The sequence below is a fragment of the Trachinotus anak genome, unplaced genomic scaffold (genome assembly GCF_046630095.1).
Source record: "Trachinotus anak isolate AG129_WGS33_773 ecotype Australia unplaced genomic scaffold, CSIRO_AGI_Tana_v1 ptg000001l, whole genome shotgun sequence".
In the NCBI taxonomy this organism is placed as follows: domain Eukaryota; kingdom Metazoa; phylum Chordata; class Actinopteri; order Carangiformes; family Carangidae; genus Trachinotus; species Trachinotus anak.
This window is the reverse complement of record NW_027273852.1, coordinates 9217977-9244053: the sequence shown is the minus strand read 5'-3', so window position 1 is coordinate 9244053 and position 26077 is coordinate 9217977. Positions and strand designations below refer to the sequence as shown.

At 40.6% G+C, this 26077-nt stretch overlaps 1 protein-coding gene across 1 annotated transcript in view; it reads left to right on the top strand.

Annotated features, from left to right (window-relative positions):
• Positions 1 to 25288, top strand: part of LOC139618828 (obg-like ATPase 1) — a 42161-nt gene extending 16873 nt beyond the window's left edge. The window contains exons 5-11 of the mRNA XM_071474874.1: positions 2771 to 2946; positions 6433 to 6513; positions 6878 to 6975; positions 17755 to 17895; positions 18448 to 18544; positions 22567 to 22689; positions 24786 to 25288. Coding sequence (XP_071330975.1) covers positions 2771 to 2946; positions 6433 to 6513; positions 6878 to 6975; positions 17755 to 17895; positions 18448 to 18544; positions 22567 to 22689; positions 24786 to 24887 — 818 coding nt within the window. The 3' untranslated portion in view covers positions 24888 to 25288. The remainder of the gene's footprint in view (positions 1 to 2770; positions 2947 to 6432; positions 6514 to 6877; positions 6976 to 17754; positions 17896 to 18447; positions 18545 to 22566; positions 22690 to 24785) is intronic.
• The last annotated feature ends 789 nt before the right edge of the window (positions 25289 to 26077 follow it).

Sequence of the window (26077 nt, the reverse complement as noted above, 5' to 3'; positions counted from 1 at the left end):
CTGTGTGGCGTAAGTGAACTGTTTATACTGTGGAGTACCTCTGCAAGAGGAGAGGAACCAAAACAGCCTGATTAGGCAAAGAGTAATTGGATAAGTTCATTTCACCATGAGGACAACGCACGGGATGACAGCTTGCACAAAAGTCTACAGCTTCTGTTGACTTACATGAGTATTAAGCCACTGGTGTCGGATTTTTGGTAGTCTGTCATGTTGTTGTTGAGCTGTGTCTGTTTAGATGAGTGATGCTAAATTGTAAAAGCCCTGTAGTTTAGTTCTATGGAAACTCAGGCACTTATCCCTCCTTAACCCAGTAGTGGAACAAGATATGATGTTCTGTGCATGTGGGAGAGCACTAAGGAGTTCATATTGAATCAGTTTATAGTGTTGCGTCCCTTACAATTTAAAAACACTCAGAACTGGTCTCCGAGGCACTAGTTTATGTTAGTGAACAAGATTAAGAGGCTGCAAACATAGTTTCCAGCACACCGTTGTTTTGAGCTAAATGCGCATGCAAGCTCACAATGAGAATGTTGATATGTTGATGTTTAGCCTTAACAATGTAGCATGATAGCATGCTAGTCATTAAAATTTATCCTGTGGGGACTTGAATGTTTGTAGCAGTTTTCATGCCAACCATTCCAACAGTTGTTGAGACATTTCACTCTAGATCACAAATGGTAAAATTGGGCTGGAACTCAAGGAAAAGTCAGGGGATCACATCAGTGATTCAAAAGATTAGATACAGATGAAAATCTGTACAAAAAAATCATGGAAATTCAACTAATAGCTGCTGCAATAGTTCGATCTAAACAAACATGGTGACCCAATATTGCCATCCATGAAGCGATGTCAGTAGTGTTTCTAGGACCTAGCGGGACTCTTACCTGATTAGTGGAGCGGGGACTAACTTTAATGCTGAACAAACTTCTCCTCAGCAGTCTTTCTAATGGCCTGATAACTTCATACAGGATGCAAATGCAAAGATGTTGATGACGGTCCACGTCATGCCAACGACTTACAGTCACATGAATCATCAACATTTTCTACGTGTCACTGTTGGAACTTGTTGAGAGATGATGTGACTGCCAGGTGATGAGTAATGTGAATCACTGCAGTGACGTTACTATCTCACAGGGGCCTCACCTGTCAACAGTCCGTCACACACTCAGGTGTCAGCACTATGACTGAATGTGGATTGTTGATAACATTTAGTGACTCAGCCATGCACATTCCAGACATAGTGTCCCTCAACACAGCAATACTTAAAGCCAAGTCATCATTCGCCTGACATCCGCTTCCCTGTTGAATGATATGGCATTCCCATTATGCCACAGTGTGATACTTCACAGGTTACTGTTGTTGACTGATTTACGAAAGAGTGCGTAGGCAGGCTATATTCCAAATCTGAATATATAGTGCTTACATAAATCTAGCGTGAAGGTGGTGGTGCATAACATAACTTCTGTTGTGATTTGGTGCTATATAAAAAAAAAATGACTTGACTTGACTTAAATTTGCTTAAAAACTGTACTTAAATACAAACTGGAGGTACTTGTATTTTGCTTGTGTATTTCCATTTCACACTCTTCTACTCCACTAGACTTTAGAGTGAAATATCAAACGTTTTACTCCACTACACTAATGAGACAGATTTAATTACAAGACACTTTACATATCAAGCATTTATATACAAAACATATGATGCACTTAAATAAAATAATGATGCGCTGCCATAGATTAACTAACAGCTTTTCCCAGTATAAAGTTCAAACTAGCTCCATCGGTCAGCTATAAGATGGTAGTAACTTATTTGCATAAGTAATAATAACCCAATAATATGCAATGGTAATGTAATGTATTATATAACAGTATAACAGTGACAGGGGCAACTAAAGTGACATTTTTATTGCAGGGCTTGTACTTAATGTTTCTATTGAACTATTTTTATATTGCAGCATTCCCACTTTTACTTGAGTTGTGATATTCTAAAACAAACAAAGCACAAATTTCATGGGTTGTAAATTAAAGATTGTATTGGAGCAACATTCAGGAGAACAGGCCAGCGGCAATGCGAATGGCTGTCACTCTCATGTGACAGATGTACACCCAGCCCCCCCCCTCCTCCTCAACCCTGAGCACTGCTGGAGAATCAGAGGGAGTCCTGAGAGCTGCTGCTGGCTAAATGGTCTGAGAGCCTCATTACCTAATCACCAGCGCAGCCACGGCTATGACGCAAATGATTAGGGGAAGACTGTCTTTCTTTTATGATTGCTGATATTTTTCTATTAAATCACTTTTCACTCATTTTTGTTTATTTCTCATATTTTCAACTTAATAGCTAATAGTTTTAAGACAGTGGGGTAGAAAATGCATGACCAAATCCTCTCTCCTTCATGCAGGTTGTTGCGCTTCAAGCCAGTTTTGGTGGACCTTAACTTTGACACTGTAAGCTGATTTCTTACAGTTCTGATGGCTGTACACTGAAAAATATATTCCTAATTACTTTATTATTTTTCTTTTGATTTTCCCATGACTCCCACTGTGATTTCTCATGTGGATGCTTATTTTTCCCCACATTCTCTGCAAAAAGCTAACGATTTTCTGGGACAAATCTAATCACTGTTCCACATTCGATCTCAAGAAGTCAATGACATTGATTCTGTTGCTTATACTATATATGTTCATGTAAAGCAGTGTTGTTGTTGCTGAGCAAGAAAAAAAAAATTCTATACTGATGTTTTCTCTGTGTGTTTGTGTCTCATCGCTGCAGGTGCTTTTGAGGATGAGGATATCATCCATGTGGAGGGGACGGTGGACCCAGTGAGGGATATGGAGATCATCCATGAGGAGCTGAGGCTGAAGGATGAGGAGATGATCGGCCCTGTTATTGACAAGCTGGAGAAGACGGCCATTAGAGGCGGTGACAAGAAACTCAAACCAGAATATGTGAGTCAATGTCCCAGCAGGCCCTTTGCTCTCCCTCGCAGCAAGGCACAAATAATAACCCTCCCACACACATGGCCAAGAAGAAAAAAAAGTATGTTTTTTTTAATCTCCCTCCAATAGGTCTCACCCCTCCCCCTGCCCCATTTTTTTCCCTTTCTGAGATTGAAAGTGATCAGGGGTCAGGGGTTTTCTGCTGTAGAAATCATTAATAGAGAGTTACTTATTCAGCTGCTGACCCTGGGTCACAGCACTGGGCTAATGAAAGTGTTTCCACACAGCTCTTTTCATCTAAAGTAATACTCAAATCATGGCACAGCTCTTGCTCATGCTTATACACCTACAGCAACTCGGAAATTGTATAAGGCCATACAGTGGGTGACACGTATGCCACATACCTCGCTATGAATACCATAAATGTTTAGAATATTCTTTGACAGAGGATTCTCAGTTAAATGCAGCGAGGTGCAGGGCAAAATGCAGGGTAAGATCAGAAAAGAAAAATCCATGTCCTCGATGTCAGATCAAAATGCATGTGGATGCACACACATTCAGGTGGTCATATTGTTAAGGTAATGAGGCTTAGCACCCAACTTTAGCAGCGATTTGGCTGTAAATGTCTCATGATGCCTTGCCATCATTGGAGCAGGATAAGATAGGCCTGCGCGAGGGGATCTGGCCTTTCACTTGGAGCGGCATGCCCAATTTCAGGCCCCAACACACCAAGGCTCTGACCACTCATTACGCTAACGAGAGGGGCTATTTCACCTGCTGCAGAGGCCCCTTGCCTGGTTGGTTCCCCTCAGACTAAACCCCCCCCCCTCCCGAAACACACACACACACCCCTGTAGCCCCACAGACAGGAGCCATTCAGGCTAGGCAGGTGGCCGCTTACCCACATAATTGCTAACAATTTTAGGCAATGAATAAAAATGATCTACATTACTTGTCAAAGGTTGTGCACACGACGGCAAGTGACAATCTATAGAAGACCTCTTTAGATGGCAAAGAATGGTGCTTCTCAAAGGCTGCACCAAGCTTTTAGATGGGGGGGAACTGTGTGATTGTCTCACAGGCTGAGCCTGGCGTTTGACATGCTCAGCTGTACACAGACACATACACACGTTTATGTCAGCATTTATATGCAGACCCTGTGCATCAACCCTACATCTAAAGTGTACAGTTTCAAAGAAACAATTATGTTTGTACTTTCTTTTGTGCAACCACAGGATGCTGTGAAATAAAAGGAGAATTCTGTGCAACTATTTAGATGGTGATTACTTGCTTAGATTTTCCTTTCTACTGAGTCATTTGTAATAAGATCTAATATCCATTGTCACACTCATAAGCTCTCCAAAAACTGCTTTTATCCTATTTGTAGTTTTAATAAATGGCATTAAAATGAGAGGGCAACTTATTTTACCATTTAGATATCTGGTTATTCTTACGTTAATAAATCTGATATGATTCAAGGTGACACAACCGTCAGCTCCTACAGGGCTGGTTTAGTGGACACAGTAGTTCACATTAAAATCAAAAATTAGGTTTAAACATGCATGTTGTCTTATTTTGTGACAGTGAAAATCATATAAAACTAAAACTGTCATGACAAAACCACACAAGTCACTGTGTTGCTATGCAATGTATGCAAGATACAGAAAAAAGTATTCCATACTTATTATGGAATACTGTTGTATATATTAGTATATAATTATGCAGTATAGTGTAATACCCTAAGCATGTTCTCCAAAAAGAATAAAGTTGAATATTTGTGGTTTGTGACAGGGGAAGGTTTTTTTTAATGTACTTCCTGCTGAATGCTGGATGCTGGGGCGAGACAAAACCCATAAGGGGATGATTAACATTGTGAGCTAAAAACTACATCTGAGGTTATCTAATAGGTAGGGGGCAAAATGAATGCAAAAGGAAAAATCTTGTTAGGATGATAATGGTTTGAGTTGTCATGTGCTTGCTGCTGCAGAATGAGCTCTCAGCTGAAGATGTGGCGTTAAAGAAAATGTGATTTTGTGAGGAAAAAAACAATCAAATCAGGGATTTTGAGTTTGTTGTAAAATAGTTTATTGTGGTTACATTCTGCCACCAGTCTGAAAGAGTTACTTAATATAATTTCATTGTGACTTTAAGCTAAATGTATTTGCATGCAGGAGCACAATGCTCATATGTATGCATTGCTATAAAGATTTAAATCCATTTTGCTGGTGCTGTGTTTACAAGAACAATGTTTCATCGCCTTTGTCCATATGAATCCTCAAAATCCCTATCCTTACAAAACAATAATAAGAAGCCAGGCCACCAGTGGCGCTTCATGGTGGCAGGCGTATGTGTTTGACCCCTGTGGGACCTATATGCCTTTTATTAACACCTGCTTGTTAGAGGAACACTGCACGGCGGCTGCGAGCTGATGAGGGAAACCTGGAGCGGGTTCAGCCTGTGTCACCGGCCGTTTGCTGTTTCCATTTCACAGATGATTAATCTCTCTGTGAAGACTTGGGCCGGCGCGGGCGGAGTGTATGCAGCTCTTCCTGCGCTCTCTCCCGCTGGCTGCACTCTGGCTGCCTGACTAAAAGGCCTTTAGAATTCCTGTGGAGAGAGATGTGCAGAGAGTGAATGCAGCTGGCTGGGGGTCAGTGTGTGGAGCTTTTTCTGCCATTGTGTAATTGAGGCTCTGGCAGGATTTTTTCCTCAGTTCTTTCAAAAGGGAGTGTGATTGTGAAGTGCTGCAAGGGTTTGGGGAGGGAATAGGAGGTAGGGGGAGTGTTGCAGGGGGTGGGGGAGTTTTTATATGAAGGGGGAGGTCAAGTTGACAGGAACAAAAAGAATGTGTTCCGCTAATTTCTGTGGGGCTGGATCAACAATAATAGGCTCAATTTCTTTATTACAAATTTTATAACTACCTCCCTCCCATTTTCCCACCCTTTTCCGCTTCCAGATCCTGTCAAGACCCAGTCTTGCCTGTGGTCTCAACCCACAAGTACCTCGGTAATGAATGTGGCATACATAGCTGGAAATGCTCAATATTTTCTCCAGAGGAAACAGTTAATAATTTGTTCTGTACCTCACTAGTACTTATTCAGTATGACTACATTCTGCAAAGTGCCTGAGGAAGGACCAATAATTTACACCTAACTAACCAACTTCCAATTAGTTTCCTGCTCTTTCCAATTTTGTCTCCTCTCTCTATCCTTTTCATTAAACGGTCCCGATGGAATATTGATGTATAAAACTGCGACTCTAAGCGAGACACCCCAGAAGGCATTTTGTCATGATTTAAAGGAGGGAAGGGGGTCTTGTGTATGCCATCCCCGTCAAAGCCAGGCCACTCCTGCTTGAATGCGAGCACAGCCATTGTTCATTTTGGCATCAGGATGCCATGCATTTAGGAAATAATTACCCCATACCCTGCTGGGTTTATATTCTTTTTCATCTCCTTTAATGGCTTCTTGTTCATTCTCTTTTAACCCCAAACAGGACGTTATGTGCAAAATCAAGAGCTGGGTAGTGGATGAAAAGAAACATGTCCGCTACTATCATGACTGGAACGACAAGGAGGTAAGCCTTTGATGTTACAGTCCAATATATTAATGTGATTTAATCTTGTGAATCATTTTATCTGACCTAAAAGTGCAACTGCTCTTTCCCCCTTTTTAGTTTTTTTTTTTCTCGAGCAACATGTCTTTTGTGCAAATCACTAATTTTATTATGCACAGTCTTTTGTTGGTTGTATTTTGACATTATGTTTGTGCAAGCTAATGACATCTGGCCATGCTGATCTTGATTTAAAGACTTTATAGTCACTCCCCACAGAGGATACACCAGACCCTTATTTTGTTTTGGCCTCTGTCTGCACTCTCCTTAAAGGCTACTTCGGTAAAGTTTGCTTTCTCAATACTTGCCTTGTCTGTCTTTTTCACAGATCGATGTGTTGAACAAATACTTGTTTTTGACATCCAAACCAATGATTTACCTTGTTAACCTCTCTGAGAAAGACTACATCAGGAAAAAGAACAAATGGTAAGTGCTTCGAAGACGGGCTGGAGTCACCTCTTTGCTCTAATTAATCATCACCAAAGGACTTTTCTTCTACTTATGTACAGGATTATGTTGATTTCTACTAACCTTGATTTGAAACTGCATTTGAGCAATAAAAAGTGCGTGTGCATGCATCTGGGTATGCGTATGTATGCGTATGTGCTGGGGTGTAAGGATGGAAGTGTGTGTGTGTGTGTGTGTGTGTGTGTGTGTGTGTGTGAGTTAGCCTGCTCTCCTGCTGACAGAAACGGTCATATCTTTGTGAGAGGTTCTGCCTGGAGGTGACACTAAGTAAAGTCTAACACAACATCCATCTCTGCAAATCCCAACCATCCTCCACTTCATTAAGCACATACTAGCATATGGTCTCAATTATCCATCACAATTTCTCATTTCCATATGATATCAAAGAGAGTGAGACAAAAAAAAAAACAACAAAAAAAAACAAAAAACAAAGACAGACAAATAATTTATATCATCTGGAGCGAATAACTTTGCTCCAAATGTTTGTCATCACCTCTTGTTGCTCAAGTAGCATTACAAGCTTCACTTTACAGCCATGACATTCCTACAGATCACAATGGCAACTGAAGCTTTCTGTGAATTAGGTGAGTAGAGCTGAAATGGCATATGCATGTCTGTTTTTCTTTTTAATGTTCATACACAGGGATTCGTACTTTTTACTTTGCAGGTGCAACACTATTGAGTGAGGTAGACCTTTTCTCACTAATATAAACTTCTTCACTGTGTTTCCAGCTCTACGATCCTCTGCTGTGTTACAAACTCTTTTTATAGTAATGTTGTCATCTGGCCACAGTGAGAGATGATCTAGAAGGCTGGTGTTAGACATCCATTATAGCTGAAAGGGCTACTTTCCACACTGCAGCCGTTTTGTCAATAACACCAACTTGTGGATTGTTATCGCACTTTTCCAATTGCCCTCTAGGCTCGTGGTGTCAGTTCTTACAAAATTTGTTTTTAGTGCTTTACTTGGCAGCATTGTATTACAAGGGAAGTTGTTTACCTGTGACTGTTTGTTAAAATGTTCCTGACACGAAAGTATGACTGTCGGACGGGGGAAGGAGGAGGAGGAGGAGAACTCATAAATCAAATGATTCATGGTATGTGGAACATCCGTCATCAGAGGGAAGAGAGCTTTTTTTTCATGTTGCGTGTGTGTGTGTGTATGTTTTTTTTTTTTTTTTACTGGGTGAACTGCAATAAATCTTCGTGTGTTTTAAACTGTAGTGCTCAGGTGTCCTGAGGGCGCCACGATGAACAATGCCGACATCAAAGTGTTGACGTTTGACAAGTGATGAGTCACTTCCCTTGTCCAGAGAGGAGCTCACACCTGTATGGAGATGATTACAGGTAGATCTAGTTGGCCCTAATTGTACAATAAATGCTGCTCTCAGCCCTAATGGCAGCTAGTCTGCGGCAGAGACGCCAGACTGCCATTTGGCTGTCGCCATGCTCCCGTGTTTTTCCACCAGCACAGTTGAGATGATGATACGGTTAAGGACTATTCAAAGCAAACAGCAAGACAAATTGCAATCTCAGCTTTAATGTGTGGAGGAAAAGAAGGCGACTCCTAGAATGAGGCAAATAAGCCAATTTTATCAGTGTCTCTCAGGACACCCATTCAGGCCATTTCACAGGTTCAGTACCTAGGTTTCTAAAGCACTGTTTTATATTTGCTGTGTTTTGTTGTGTGCACACTGCCAGTCAGGCTTTAGGTTGATGTTATTTATTTTAGCAACATGCTCCACCAAACATTATTTAATTGTTATTTATTATTACAGACACTTAATAGCAGGTTGTAGAGACAGTTAGGAGAATACTATTCAACATTGCACCTTTTTTTTTTTTTTTGAGCACACATTGCAATTACAGTAGTTTTATCAGACCTTTTAGCCTCTGAAAACAGTTCATTGTTAACCAAGATCATCCTGTTTGGAGTATGGGAACCACATACCAAGCTGCCCTTGTTTAGACAAGAATACACAGTATTAGCTTTAGCAAGCCATCATTAATGGAGGGATCAGACGAGGAGCAAGGCCTCCTTTCATCCCCAGGTTCTCTGCTGGAGACAGTACATCATTTACTGTTGAGAGGAGCACATGGCTCCAATCCTATACAGTGTATGTGTATGTGTATGAGAATGCGTACATGTGCATGTTTGAAGTCTGTTTCAGAGGCGACTCCATGCTCATTTGGATGCTGGCGTAATTGCGGTGTGGAGATCAAAGGCTCGCTGGCCGAGTGATGTTCCAGAGGAGACTTTACCACACAGCCCTCTCCTCTGTGCAGAGGGGGCCGCCTGCTGCTCACCGCTCCCCTCTCCCCTCTAGCCATGCACTGCCCCCTGCACATCCCCGCTCGTAAAAAATGATTAAGGCCGCATTTGTCATGTGTTTATGACTGAGAGGCATTGCGTGATAGGGAATGGCATCTACAAGAGTCTATCAAGAGGCTTTCTCCTCTTTTCTCGGCGTCAGTGAGCTGCCTGGAAGACTTTTTCTCTGTGTCACATACCGTAGTTTGTGTGTTAGAGAGGGTCATTAGAGCACTGTTGATGATGTGGCGGCTACAGCCTGCCCAGTGTTAGCGTGTTTTCACTTGTCAGTCAAGATATTCTTTATTAAGCATGTGGCATCATCATCATCATCTTTATCCGTCTTTATTTTTTTTAATAGATTTGATATCTGATATTTATATTTATCCAGTAAACTAAGAGCAGTCACATGTTATAAAGGCAAAAGACATGGTTGAGAATACTCCAGATATGCTGTGATGTTTTTCCTTCTTGTGATTTTTTTTCTGTTTTTTTTTCTTTCTTCTTCTTCTTCTTTTGGACAATGTGCATTAAAGTAAATTGGTGCCTCTTAAGTAGATGAGTTGACCTTTAAGGAAACTAGCAAGCGTGACCTGTCTGTGAGTGCCTCTGTGGTGTGGGTTCTCCTGGTGAGTGTAAGAACTGCAGGGTACCATTGCTTGAAGCTTTTATTAACTGTGTGTATATATATGTGTGTGTGTGTGTGTGTGTGTGTGTGTGTGTGTGTGTGTGTGTGTATCTGTGTGTATCTGTGTGTGTGTGCGTGTGTTTGTTTATGTGTTTGTTTATGTGTGTGTGTGTGTGTGTGTGTGTGTGTGTATACTTCTTTTTCAGTCTGACTTTCCTTGAGTCTTGTGATTACTTTCATTTGATTTAATACTTCGTCTCTTTGAACATTATTTGCCTCTAACCTGTGTTACATTATGTACCTCTGTCTTGGTGTATGCCAGGAAAACCATAGCTGGAACATTTACATACTACAGCTGCTCTTCAAGTCAACATTATTCATCTTTTTCTCCTGCAACAAAGGCATATTTTGGTCTCTACTTATGTAATTAAAAAAAATCTTGTGCCATGCCATGCTTATAATCACATCAGCCATTTCATTTGACTATGCAGTTGAAAAGGCCGCCTGCTTATGGACACAAGTGGTTTGTCTTAGTGCTTCAGGAGACTTATCTTTATTTGACAAGTCACAGTCTGATCTCAGCTAACAGCTTTATTGAGGTGACGTTGAGCAAGACACTGAATCGCTATCTCTTCATTTGTTAGAAATTAAAGGATAAAGCTGGAAATATTCAATATTTTTCCTATTGTCAACAAATCCATAACAAGACAATTTTGTTTGTGTAGCCAGAGCCTGATATAGTTTATTCCCCTGCGCCTCAGAGCTCCATTGTTGTCAGAAAACTAGTAAAAACACATCAGTCAGCCTCGCAGATGCACTGAGTGGTTTGTTCCTTTATTGCAATGAACATGGACACTGTACTTTATTTTGAGTCAATCCCACATACACGATCTTGCTGCCATAAATACTCAGCAGCAGACAAAATGTGTTTCAATCTGTGGCTGAAAATACACTGTTTACTCCTGCCTGTGTAATCTTTGTGTTACAAAATTGTTCATACTTTAAAACAAAATTAAACTATATGTTGGTAATTTATTTTTTCAAAGATTTGTGTCATCAGTTGGAACAGGTGCGTGGGAAGTATTACAAGGGACTAACATATTGCTGGAGTTGGATTTGGTCACTGAATTCTTTTTTTTTATAATTGGAAAAATATATTAGAAAATCAGCCTTATCATTCAGCTCTGGAGATATGTCACTGTAGAGACAGACGCAGTGAAAACATGAGGTGATATCTTTGGTGCTTAGTTAAAAGAAATCCAACCACAGTTAAAGAAGGAGGAGAGAGGCAGGGAAAAGCCTGATAGTTACTGTAGTTGGCCTGTAGGAGGAGCTTTGACAATTAAAGTAGAGGGAGCCCTGACAGAAGCAGCTGCATGTCACTTATGGACCCTCTGTCTTCAGAGTTTACGCCTATTTTTCCTAAGCTTTCTACAAACAGCACATATGGAGAAAAGATCCCTCATCTGAACAGCTTTAAATCCATTTTTTTTTTAGTTCTGAAGAATCCCTGTAATAAGTTGAGCATGCATTTTTTAAATGTTTTTATTTTTTCAATCATTCTGACAAACAGCCAGCCATTTCTGAGCACCCGTCAAGAGTTACAGACAGAAGAAAAACTAAGATGAAGGAGGGGGGGGGGGGGGGGTGACTATTATGATTCACTGAAAGCCACTCCATGAAAGCAGTCACTGCAGCCCACTTCAGCTACTCCAAACCATAATTCCCATAAACACAACTGAAACTTTATTGAGTGCAAAACCACTGTCTCCATCCAAGTTTTTAGGAACTACTATCTAGGGAGTTAGAGTTCACTTTTCAAAGCCGTGTGGGAGATATACGATCACTTGCTCCCTTTTATTTTGTGCACAGTCGTCCACTCTCTCCTTGTGCAGTGTGAGATCCTGAGAAACACTTTCCCATGGTAAGATGTGTACCCTACTGCCCACAGTCGGTGCTAATGGATGCCTTTAGCTAGCTTTCAATGAGAGAAAACAACAGGAGAGGCTGTATGGTAAAACTGAAACAGATGGTGCTAATAAAGTCCTGTCGGTACAGTCAGCCTGGTTATTGACTGTCCCGAGTACAGGTAATGAAAGGACACTGTTGACATGTAACATGTCACCCAGTTGTCTTTGTTGTGTCCTGGTGGTGAGGACGCAGCACTGTTGTTGTAACTAATGAGACAGATCCTAAACTTGAGACCCACAGAGACTTTTCCCGATCTTGTTTGTTCTTTTATGACCCTGCAAGAAATCAGTTTGTTCCACAAAATCCGGTAAGGTTGACACTTCTCCCTCATTTATCAGGCCCATGCCCAAGGACATTGTTGCTGAGTGAGTCTCCTGTAGTGCATAATGTATGGAGACACCTCTGTGGCAGCGCAACATGCTTGCTTTCTTCTGGGGGCGCCCTGGGAATTGTTCCCCTGTAAAACCTGCAGTTTGGCATTGCAGACATAAAAAGAAATGTCTGTGAGTCTCAAGTCTGTCTAATGATACATTTTGATAGCTTTTGCTTTGTTGAGCTGTGCTTTTTATTATCTTTGTGATAAGGTTAAGACTGAACACACATGCCACAGCCTGCAGCCTTGGCAGCTCTAATGAGACAAATAAATGAATTTAGTGTTGCCACATACAGCTCCTGAATGCTTATTATGAGGATTATTGTTGAACTGTTGTGAATGGGGAAAAAAAAAAAAAAACGATGCCGGATTGGAAGGGGGCATGATTGGCTGATGTTACATATGTCCTTGATTACCTTCCTTCTGCTTTTATTCTAATAAGTGGCATTCTTTGTACTCCCTAGGACAGCTAGACAGTCTGACACACGATGAGAATAAATATTGCATGTGGTAGACATTAAGCTGTCATCCTGGAAAAAAAGAAGAGATGGAGAAATCCGTGTGGCGTTCTTTTGCGCTACACTTTGCTTGCTCTTGTCACAATTGTCACATCGTGATGACTCCCCCCACTCTACCCCAGCCCCCTTATTTTCTCTCGCCCAGTCAACTGCCGTGAATGACAGCATGGATACCCCATATAGAGAATTATTTTGGGTGATGTAGAACGTACTCCTCTGGGTGACTTTTTTGAATTTCTGATGTTTGCCCTTTTTTTCCCAGCCCCCACCCTACCCCCACCACTACCCCCCCACCCCCTCACAAATAGACTTAAACAAGGCCATAGCTTTGATAGTGTGTTCTCAACAACCCATCGTAAAGACAAAACCGGGAATGATGGTTTGTTAGGGGTTTTTATCTATCATGTGCAAACATTTAAAGTCACAAGATTTGTCTTTAAAAAAAATTTAATGGGTGTAGTTATCAAAGAAAAGAAAGTTGCTCAAAAAAAAGCTTGTTACCAGCACACCCTCGAGGTTTGTTTGAGGTATGATGTGAGATGATGCCCTTAATTAAAGCTGCTCCCATTGTGCCTGCACCATGTTCTGTTTCCTTCAGCTCATGATTGCTTTGAAGGCTGAAAGAAGTTGACAATATTGGCAATAGTGTGTGTGTGTGTGTGTGTGTGTGTGTGTGTGTGTGTATGTGTATGTGTATGTGTATGTATGTGTGTGTGTGTGTGTGTGTGTGTGCGTGTGTGCGTGTGTGCGTGTGTGTGTCAGATCTCCTTCCTTCTCTGAGACTGATGTGTAATGCCTTTCCATCCGGCCACGGCCGCAGGGAGCAGAGAGCGTCTGCACTCTTGTCGCTCAGGAGCTCACCACTGGGAGGATGAAAAGCTTCCCACAGAGCCCCCGACTTCCCAGCCTCAAAAGCCAACATGAGCTCATACCTCTCATTTCTGTCTCCCTTCACAGAGGAAGGAAAGAGGAGGGGTTAGTACGTGCTGTGTGCCACAGCATCCTAACCCCCTAGGATGCTCGTCCCTGCAACCTGGGAAAAAGCAAAACAGAGGGGACCCCGGGTTTATTACTTGATGAGCCTGTGCCCGGCATGCAAGCCAGCAGCTGCCACGATATGTGGAATGGCTCGGTAACACACATGGCTGTTATACCTGGGTTCAGGTGCTGGGTCCTCCAGTGGGTGTGTCAGATTATTGTAGGTAGTGGATTACTCTTCAGGTCCATGGGCGTTCAATTGCATCTGAAAGGAACACTCAAACTGGAGGTGTTGGCCCACCTTTATCTGGCTTAACTGGCTCATAATAAAGCCAACCTGTATGAATGTGTGTCAGACGCAGGCCCAGGTCATTGTCTCAGGTAGCTGCCCCTGTACTTTAGAAGCTCCCATTGTTTTCCCCTCCTGAGCCATTTAAGTAGATCAAAGCTCCGACAAAGCCCAGGGAAGCCCCAGGCATGTGGAAACACAGGAATAATCCCCCCCTCAGGATTCCCACACAAAAAGACAAATAGACTCGCTCCAGAGGGTGGACCCCCTGAGGGACATCTCCATTCAGAGCCAGTCTGTTGTGGAAGCTCCAGTCGTTTTGTTTTTGTATTTTGTGCTTTAAATTAGAGGTATTGTAAATACAACAGGCATCAAATCTAAAGATTAGAACAAATAACATGACAGCTGTTTTTTCTAGATGTAAGATATACAGATGTATAAAGAATTGCATGCCGTTGCTTTCGTATTGACCTGTTTCTATTAGTTAACAGACTAAAATAGATAACGCATACCTTTTTTATATTTGTAAAAGGCAGTTGAAAGCTATTTTTCTGTCTTTGACTTGAGAGCAGCAGGAAAAGCACAAACATGGTTTGTTCCTTAGCCTTGTTTGAGCCTTCAAGCTGGTGAATGATTAGCAGAAATAATGTCCCTGTCACCCTTAATCACATTAAAACGTGGTTAACATTTAATTTTTCCCACTTGATATGCAAAAATTTCCACTTGATTTGCAGCAAAGGCCATTGGAATTCCATTATAAAAAGAATAAAAATTTCAGGCATCATTTGTTCAGAGAGGGATATCAAGACCAGAAAGTGCTGAATCTTTCTATTAACCGAGCACTGAGAGCTGGCATTCAATGCTGGGACATAATGGGAGACTGACAAGACACAGACAGACACACACACACACACATTTCTAACTGGATTTTTTTGTGTTGCTTAGACTTGTAAAACATAAAAAAAAACATTTTTATTTGATGTTTTGACTATTCAATTTCTCAAGTAATTTCAGTTTTCTCTAAAAAGATGTGGCTAATAAGCAGAGAAGAAGCAGCCAATACAAAAAATAAGTCGAGTCTGTTTCTGGCATTGAGCAGACTGAATTGTGAACTGGCCTTGATGTATAGAAAACAACACTTTTATTTTCTCTTAAATAGATTTACATGAATGCCCTTCATAATTTAGACTTTCATGAATGACGAATAAACGATAACAACAAGACAAAAAAATATATATCTGGTGTGTTTTACATAAACATCTTCCCTAATTTACACAAAATTTCACACAAATAATTGGAAAGGACATAAACACAAATTGCACGGTGGCAGCGGTGAAGTTGACAGAATTGGTTTTGGGAGTCATGTTGATGGAGCATCAAAGCTCTTAATTGACAGTGCTTTGTTTCCAGAGTTGAGAGAAGGGGGTGTTTCATGTTCCTGTGGCAAGGTGTTTGTCTGGTCCTGTGTCACTCAGTGCAAGGACCCGGAGACCCCCGTGCTCATTTACAGCTCACGTTCTCCGTCTCGGCTTCACATTATTAAAATCATCCCTCAGCCTTCTACCAAGAGCCTCTTTGTTACTTGGCTGGCTTGGCTCAGCTCTGTCAAGTCTTCACCAATTACAGTCTCAGGTACAATGGTCTATTCAAAGGATCACAGCCCTTGACTGGTGTGGAGAGAGTGATTTGTGAATCATTATTCAGCCGCCTGTAGGGAACGCAATACCTGAGGAATGCAAATAACGTGCCACCAAATAGACAGCTGTGCTGCTAAAAGTGACAAACTACAGCTGTTATTATCTCAGATTGGATTTTTTCCCCTCTTGGAGCGCCTGCCATCTCCAGTGTTTTCAGGTTTTTGGCTTTGACTAAATGTGTTTTATTTTTCTGTCCTTTGTTGGAGAGACACCGGCTACCACCTTATTGCAGTGGCAGTCAAACATCAACTCGGCATATATAGTCTGAACAGAAAGGGAAATATGAGGTTACAGCTCTTAATAGATGTGCACCTGAACAGACAGCAAACTGGCATATGAGGCATTTCAAATTTACCCTGTGGTGTTATTTGTAGCTTGTTGGGGGAAAAAACATCCAATCAAAGCAGAACTGTGATCTTCCTACTCTATCATATATTGTATATTGATAATGGTGCTGTAGGTGATAAAGCGGTGACATTGTTATTGGAATAGATGTGGTATTGAGGTGGTCGGGTTCCTCCCAGTCTTTGATTGTTATGGGCTTTAAACAGGAAACTAGGATTACAGATAATGACAGGGACCCCTTAGAATCAATCCAGCCTAGGAGCTCTGTCGGGGCCGCCGTGTGAAAATGGATTTGTGTGATGCTGTTGTTTGAGATCTGTCCAATCCCAGCCTGAGAGCTTGTGGGGCTAATCTCATAATTGCCCATAACCCCCTTATATTGTTCTGGCTGAGAGTTACCATTAGGTGTAAGGATATCTTTGTCCTGCAATGTCAGGTGTCCTGCTGGACTGGAAGACAAAAAGAAGAAAAAAAAAAAGAAACTTAGGTGGTTAAGAGAATGGCATTTGTAAGAAAGGTAAGACTCAGTGGTTAGCTGTTCTGCTCCCTCCTGGCTTTAGGGTAAATGTTGGACACTCAGCAGGTGAATGACTTTCTTTGTCTTTAGTCAAAATTAAGCAAAACACAACATGTGTGTGTGTGTGTGTGTGTGTGTGTGTGTGTCTGTGAACTGTGGTGTGAAGCAACTAAGTACATTTACTTTAGTACAATTCTGATGCACTCGTACTTCATATTTCTACTTCGTTACATTTCAAGAGGATTTTTTGTGCTTTTTACTCTGCTACATTTATCGAACAGCTACAGTTACAAGTAACTTTGCAGTTTTTCATACAAACAAAGCAACACATTGTCTTCCTGTCAAGTCATGCCATTCTGTAATTCTGTCCTTAAATATTTTGTAATGAATTATCCATAATTCTTGTGTGGCATCCGTCCTTATTGTTTGTCGTTTCAAGATGCATTCACTTCTTTCTAAACAAGGTGGTTTAAACTAAAAACAGCTTCAAATATTTTTGCTGCAGTGCCAGATTTTTTTTTCACTTGTTTGAAGAAGAGTCTGAAATGGTTTTAAAAATTGCAATTGTTTGCATATTAAAGTGTCTAACAGTACATAAAATGGTTAAAATTGCTTCCACCTTAACCAATGCAACAGTAAAATGCTACTTACACATTAATGTCTCAGTAATAATGGTCCTATGATATATATAACTGTTCCTATTTTGCATAATGAGTACATACTTTTGATACTTTATTTTGCTATTAATACTGTACTTTTACTCAAGTAAGTCATTAAGCACATAATGTTGTTGGGGTTTTTTTTTTGGATACAAGTATTTTTACATTGTTATCTTGCAACATTTACATTGTAGTTATGAAGTTATGAAGGCCACATTAAATCTGTGAATCAAAGAGCACGTGTCAAATCAAACGTTCGCTTGGAAACTTTCCTGGAAAGAAAGTGAGAGTCTGTGAGAGAAATGCCACCTTTGGAGTGCAGTCTCTTGCAAACACTCGTATGTTCAGCTGCTCTCATGAATATGCATGAACCAACAGATAACAAATACTTTTGTGTCCTCCAACTAGTTTTGTGGCTGCTGTTTTTTGTTGTTGTTTTTTTTTTCATCAGGCTGGTGAAAATCAAGGAGTGGGTGGACAGTCACGACCCCGGAGCCTTGGTCATCCCCTTCAGCGGCGGCCTGGAGAGCCAGCTACAGGACATGAGTGAAGAGGAGAGGCAGAAGTACTGCACGGAGCACAAGACGCAGAGGTTAATTAGCATTCAGTCTCCCCACACTTTATTATCAGCTGTGTCCTCCATGCACTCCTTTAATTGCATGTGCTGATAGAATAATAAATGGCAGAGTAATTACCATTATAAAGCAAAGGATCCCTCTTCTTACTGAACAACTCAGTCAAAGGGTTTTCCTCTAAATTAAGTTTTTAACTGTCATCTGTCATCTGTAGGTATAATTATAACTTGGGCATTTTGGGTTTATTGTTCTCATGTGAAAACCTCTATGGAGAGAAAAATTGTGACAGCAGATATTTTTTTTTTTCTCTCTCAGCGCAGAGCGAGGCATCGGGTTGAATTCTTAAAAATGCTAAATGAGTCTACAGGCTTTCTAATTAATCAAAGAAACCATTGGAGAGTTGAATGTCTTATGTGAAACGAAGTGACCCATCTTATTCACTTAATGAGTTTATATTGGAATGAATGGGGCTTTGCCACTGAAGTGAACTTTGTCTAGGCATCAGTGGTGATAAAGAATACCTAAACAGTACAGACCCCTTGATTCAAGCTGAAATTTCTCTCCACCAGCGCCCTGAGCAAGATCATCAAGACAGGCTACGCAGCCCTGCAGCTGGAGTACTTCTTCACTGCCGGACCAGATGAGGTCCGTGCATGGACCATTCGGGTAAGAGCCAGCTGCCTGCTGTGCACATACATGAGAGTGTGAGGGTGTGTACCACATGTACACACACACACACACACACACAAAGGCATACACACAGTGTCCCACGTTCCACTCTGCTGGCACCCTCACTGATATCACACACTTTCAACTTGGTTTCAACTTGTCATGGTTGTGCTTTAGCTAGTCATTACAGGCCAAGGATAACTTCAATTACTGGTGAGCTGCTGAACAGTGAAAGTGGGGGCTACATTGATTGAGGAGGGCAACAATTGATTTTGCCCATTACGTCCATGAGAATGTTTCCATCCTGTGCAGATCTGCCTGCCCTCCTCCTGCCGCTGGAGATAAGGAGCCTGTGCATTGTGCCTGCCTAATCTGTGTGACGGAGGTTGTCTGTGCCAAAATTGATGTCGCTTTTCATTCGACTGTTTGTGGGCCTTGCTGGGGGCTCCTCCCTCCCTGTGTGTCTCAGTTTACTGAGCCCGGCCCGCCAAGAGCTTTGTGCAATGGGATCACAGGACTTACATCAATACAGATGTTGGCTTTGCATGCTGTTATTGTTGTTTTTTTCCTGAGCAAATAGGAGAATTAAGTGCATATATGATAAGCTATTCGAGCAGTCAGGAGTTTCCTTTTAGAAGTCCATGTAGGTGGTTTAATACAGCAAGGTAACTTTTTGAGAAACTTTTTAAATACACATTTTGGTTGCATCCTGTTGTGCTTAATCGTGTCTATTCTTCCATCCCATCAGATATTTCAAGGGACTGCAATATTAAATCAAACTTTTACAATGCAGAATGTTTTCAATCCCATAAACATAACTTGGAGAATGATTTCAAAAAGCTATTTTCAAAGAACTTACCACTAAGCAGATCAATAAGGTTTTATTCCCTGAATGTGGGCCTCTTCAGTGTTCTCATGAATTCAGAAATTTTCCAGATTCTGTTATAAGATATGTTGAATATCTTTGTTGAATTGATAGCTATAAATTATGTTTCTTTGGAAGCAATGATGACAAAAGCGTCTCATGGAGTGAGTTACAATTCAGACCATTATTACAGATACTGCTTTAAAATTCTCTAAAATTGAAATAACTTATTAACTCAAAGGACATACACTCACTATGCAGTTCTTGTGTTTACACTGTCTAAATAGGTGTTGGTTATATTGTATGGTCATAGGCTGCAGTCTGTAGTAGTTCTATTATTTTGTCCCCCATCTATATCAATGAGGGTAGGCTGAATAATGTAAACAGAAAAACTGCAATACGGTTCAACAGCAACAGCAAAGTACATCCTCCAAAATGATCATACAGATGAATCAACACAATTTCAGCAAATATAACAGAACATTATAACCTTCATGACAGAGGATTTATTGCAGGACTATTGTATTAGACTGCTTTAGTTATAGCTGGGTGTTCCTCATAAACTGCCAACTGATTGTACATGAGAAGCAGTTTATGTTGTGCACAATAGATCTCTGTCATGACACAACTTTTTTTTTTTTCAAGAGGTTAAAAAAGCCTCTAGTGATCTTTTTAAGGTTTCCACCTGTTTTCTTGTTATTTTCTTCCAAAGTGAGGAACAAGCATCAGGTTTTAAAATATCTACAGATGTATGAATTTTCTCAATCTGTTAAATCAATGTCATAAACTGAGAATGTGCAGTGTGGATAAACTTAATTAAGACTGACCGTTTTAAAACTAAATGACAAAATATTTCAATTTATATTCAATTGCAAATAATAAATCCTCCACAATAAAATTTGATCTGAAATTCTATTTCACATCAGTCAACAAAGTCCACAAAAGATTTTTAAACTTACAAAATTAGTAATATAATTATCTCACAAGAAAAACTGTTAACAATTAACCACCAAGGCAAACCTTGCTGGAATATGAACATCATCTAGAGCTCCATGGATTTCTCACAAAAACAAAGCACTAATCAACAGTTTTTTCCCTATATAAATCCAGTTGAGATGTGGCAGCTGCATCTACGACTTAACCAATTACCTCATAGGAGGACATGTGCAGATGATACAAAGATTTACCACAGCTTCTGATATTTCTGTGTTGTTTTGCTACACATACAAACCCAGTAACCCATGCTGTGTGCTCTTTTTGAAGATTGTTTCAGGGTGCTTTGCTTTTATAAGGTGGTTGACAAAGAAGAAAAAACAGCAAGTTAAAGAAGCAAGAGTGAAGAGAATAACATTCAACAAACCCCCTGGTCAGATATGAGCACAAGACATTGCAGTTATACAGTATGAGCCTCAGACTGCCTGCCAACTGGATGCCCCATGTTGATGCTTTAGACAAATATTCGCACTTTGACCAGAAATGCAAATTTTTATATCTGCTTACAAAAATACAATAACTGTGCTGATTCTTTTGCCCCTGACTAGAAAAGAAAGTTATACTGCTGCATGTCATAAAAACACCAAGTCAATAAAATTTATATATAATTGTAATCATTATGTATTATTTTATATCAACATTAAATGTATTGTTGTAGGTGATATGAAACACATGCAAACACAGACTTTGGTAAATACTTTTATTATGGCTGTCATACTGTGTAGAGGCCAGAGGGGCAGGTGAGCTCACTCCCTCTGCTTTAACACAGGACACATTACAGTTAAGTCAGATGACATCACCGTGTTTAGACCCACACTCTCAGTCTCAGCATGACTGATGTCCTCGCTATTTACAAAAAAAGTCTCGAAACACTTCAAAGGCATCCTCAAAAACACGCCTGTCCTCCTCGGCATAACTGATTACAGCCAGCCTTGATTGTGTGTGAGGGGCATTTAGTCAGGTAAGCATCAGTGAGTAACTATATTAAGCCAATACATCTTGCATTGTAAAAACTACACTCAGTAATGTCGTGTTCCTAAGTCCTTTAACATGCTTTATTAAGCAGCCTCGAGGTGACCATTATCTATCAGCCTGCTCTGCATAGCTCTTAACTAGGACAATGTGGATCTCTTGTAATGCGCCATATGAAAAAAATCCCTCCCTTAATCTATTTTTCTCCAGATAGACAAACCTTGATGCTGATTAATGGTAGTTAAACTCACAAGCACTCCGTCAATGAGATTGCAAAGAGATGGTAATGTATTAGAGTCATTAAATACGCATCATTCTTTTGGCATGAAATATGTTGACCCCAACCTGATTATATACATAATTAAAACTGCTCAACAGTTCCTGAGCACAGAGCTGCAGAGCAGAGAGAGAGCGAGCAGGTCGACAGGCAGGAGTCATAATGATACACAGCAGCCACGTCACTTATTTGGGTCATTTGTCATTTCTGCCCAGCATTATTTCAGTGCATATAAATTGCACATTTTATCAGTCACCAGTTCTGTCTTGGAGTGTTAAAGAGGATTCAGAGCACAAAGAATTTATAAAACTATTAAATTCTTGTTTTGTGCTTTTTAAATTGGATTGAAATAACTGCAAGGGCATATTTTAATGTGTGTTTTGAAGATAAAATCATCACTGTCTAATTCAAGTCAATTTAAAACATCAAAAACAGTTTCACATACTCTAGCACTACAGCCCTGCATCAACAGTGAAATATTATTAAATGTTTGGATATGAATTACCAAACTCTGGAGTATCACAGTAGTAAGGCCTGATGCAGTGAGATCTACACCACCCTGGCCTCTCACTGCAACATCAGGTCTTCTTGCTGTCATGACCAGAGAGCCGAGCAGCGACCCACAATGAGGCAAGATTGCCTGGACAGAAATCAATACCACCACGGAATAGGAATCAGAAGGCATTGATAGCGGTGCCGGGTTCTTATCGGTGTCCAGGCCGCCCTAGCAGGGCACAGCCGAGTGGAAAGCTATCCAGAAATCAGGACTGAGGCAAGAATACCCCCGACTGAAAACACCCCAGAGTGATGCTCACAACGCTATCACCCTATCAAACACCATGTCGCTTGCATGCTGTAATCCATCTTCTCCAAAACAATTCATTTGTCCTCTCTTTTCCTTCCCTGTGACAGAGAGGAACTAAGGCTCCACAGGCTGCAGGGAAGATCCACACAGACTTTGAGAAGGGCTTCATTATGGCGGAAGTAATGAAATTCCAGGATTTTAAAGAGGAAGGCAGCGAGAACGCTGTCAAGGTGAGCAGTCAGGGTGCCAGAGGAGATGAGAGGAAGTCTCCTGTGATCAGTGGAGCTGACAGTCACCACACAGCTCCTACTGCAAACTGCTCTTCACCTTTACTCAGGGGAAGAAATTACTGCACACACTCCAGCACCACTCCTGACAAGCCAGCTGATTCTGGCTCTAAACACTGCCATTCTGCTCCAGCTGTGCATATCTTTATCACAATGTGTCTTAACTGGCTGATGGTAGTTCTTGCTCATGGCTTAGCACAGTCGCGCAGAGGTAGCACTCCTTCACCTCACCAGGCATTTATCAGATCTATAGAGTACTCTGTTAGCTCAGAGCTCTCTGTTGCCAAATCCCCAAGCCACTGCAGGCATGTGACAGTGATATAAAGCGGCAAGTTAAATAAAGTGTGAAATTCCTCAAATAAGGACTGTTTCATGGATGGGTAGCACACAAATGTGACTTGCATATCTTATTTTTATGATGGCCAGTGTTTGTTTTGACCTTTTAACTTGGCTGGGGGTTGTTCATGTGCACACTCCTGTCAAATGTAATAACTGATTTCATGGTGAATTTGTGAAGACAATAAGTGGGCGCCAACTACAGCAGGTACTTTGCAAAATGCTTCAAAATGCTTGTCTTCCCTGCTACAAGCATTGCTTTAGGTTTGGAATCAGTTTAGTGTCATTATCAATAAACTGTAATTAAAGGTACCGAGCTAATAATCAGTTAATCAACAGCAGAATACCTTTCACATCAAAGTTCATTTTTAAATAATTAAAATCGATTTTCTGTGTAGACACATTTTTTGAATTTGATTCTCCATTAACTGAATTAAAGCAGAAGTTAACCTTGCTGTGTGTGACATTTGTGAGCCGCAGCTGTAAGCCATACTGTTACAATCCCACTATCGCTACCATCAACTCCATATGCCCACTTACAGACTCAACTAATGTAATCATGGTGACACACAGGGACCTGCAGGGACGAGCGTGGAAAGGAAACACTATGAAAACATTCAAATCTCTTTACTATTCAGGTCCTTTTTTTTTTTAATAAGCATTTAATATTTAATGCAGCAGCGGTGTATTGTCCACACCCCTCATAAGCTGCAAACAGAGGGTGAAATGTGTCGGTCTGTGGGGGGCTTCACTATTGTTATCCGAGGTTGAGATCTGAATGTCAGGTCCTTACTGCATGCTCTTTTACTAATCCCTTTTTGAGCCTCATAAGAACATGGAGCGTTTCTGACTGTGGCATTAAGGTCCATGCTATTTAATGCCAGTTGTGGGAATAGGCTGTCTGAATAGGGCCAGTGTACGAGGATATCACATTATTAGTAATCATATCTGCTTAAGCCAAGCTTGCTGCTCCAGATGGCTGCTTTCAAGTGCAAATGAACCAGTTAGACATGTCTGGTTTAATACATACTCAGGAATCACAAATAGCCATTGATTTTTTTTTTCCCCCTGTCTCCCTCTCCATCCAGTGTTTCTGGTGGTATTGAGCTTGGATTAAATGGTCTCCTGAGCCTTTAAAGGGACATTGATTCTTCTAATTAATTGTGCGCTGTGCAGAACCAGAATGCATAAACCTGTCCGTATTAGCACTTCAAGTCAATTATTTTGAGTTTGCCGGGAAGGAGAACAAACACTTACTGTATACAAAAGAAATGTTAGAACTTATTTTGTTTCCTTGACAAGTTTGATAGTGCTGTAATCAAAGACTTATTAACATTTTGTGCTTGTGTACATGAAACTGAAATGGGCAGAAGAGAGGATTATTCTCTCAGTGGGAATTCAGGCACCCCTCGAACAAAACATGGAAGTGTGTGTGTGTGTGTGTGTGTGTGTGTGTGTAAAAAAATGACATTTGCAATTGGTTAGTGAAGTTAGTGAAGGCAATGAAATAGATTGGATACTAATTCTGTACTACTATTTTCTATTTTCATTCACAATATATAATGTGATTACAGGCTCTATATTGTCACTGATGCCAATTAGAGCTGGCTAGCTTAACTGTGTAACAGTCTATAACCTGACAATGTCTGGTTTGTTTTTTGATTGTTAGCTTTTATTTTAATTAGTTTTCTGTTACATTACAGGCAGCTGGGAAATACAGACAACAGGGAAGAAACTACATTGTTGAGGATGGAGACATCATCTTTTTCAAATTTAACACACCAAATGCACCAAAGAAAAAGTGACACAGGAACAATCTGTTTGTTTACATAAATGACTGTATTGTTGCCCTTCTTCTTCTTCTTTTTTTTTTGGGGCTGATACACACTGCCACTTTCTCACTTTTTGTTTTCCATCCTGTAGGATCAAACACCCCCCCCCCCGGCCCAAATGTGCCAAAGCACAGGTTCAGTAAACTCTGACAGCTTTGCTATTTAAGATCAGGATCGGCCCCCACTCCAAATTGTAGCAGCATTTGAAGGAGCATATTACTCTCCAGATACTTCATTAATCTCCATCACGGGTGCCAGCACTGACACAGCTGACAGCGGGGACAATGCCACCTGCTCCTCTCCCCCTTCTGCAGATAATGCATGTTTTACAGTAGCCCAGATGTCTACACTCAATAAAACATTTGAAAAAACCAGTCTGTGTGTGTTTTGGGATGTCTGTATTGAGTGGGAAGCTGCATGGGGATGGTGATAGCGGTCCTGCCGACCACTGATTAGAGAATTAAAAGACACAGCTGACACTGACTGTAGCAGAGAGGGGACAATTATAATTAAATCTGTTAAGTGATGATTATTTTTAGAAGGGCACATGCAGGATGCAGGTGTTTCGGCCAAAGGACTTGGTCAGTTTAAATTATTATTTGTAAAGTGATTAAGTTAACCTTTCATTTATAATTTATATTTCATTTATGATTGATGAATATGTGTGTCCTCTCCTTCACTGTCCCTATAATCTTCAAATATTAAGTAAAGTAGCATTTTGTTAAATTTACAGTTTTCCCATCCCTCAACAATGAGGACAAATACATGCCTACAAAAAAAAGGAAAGATTCAAAGCATATTGTCACAAAAAAGTACACATTTTATGATATTCTATATAGTATGAAAATAGAAGTTGACACAATCCACAAGCACAACCAGAAAACGATTCCTGTTGTCAGAAGTAGTGTTTTTCTCGCCCCTATACTTTGTGTGTAAGTGTTTGTGGAGCGTTTATGCTGATGGAATTGTATGGCTGCAGCCGCAGTGCTCCAAAGTAAGATTGTATTCTCCGTGGGAGTCCCAACAAAGAGCTGTAGATCAGCAGTGCTTTGCTGAATATCTTGTAACCATTAAGACTGCAGAGAACAAAATGGCCTTTTGATGGGAACAAAAAGATTGAATAAAAATGGTCATTTTGCAAGATAGTATTGCATATCCAAGTT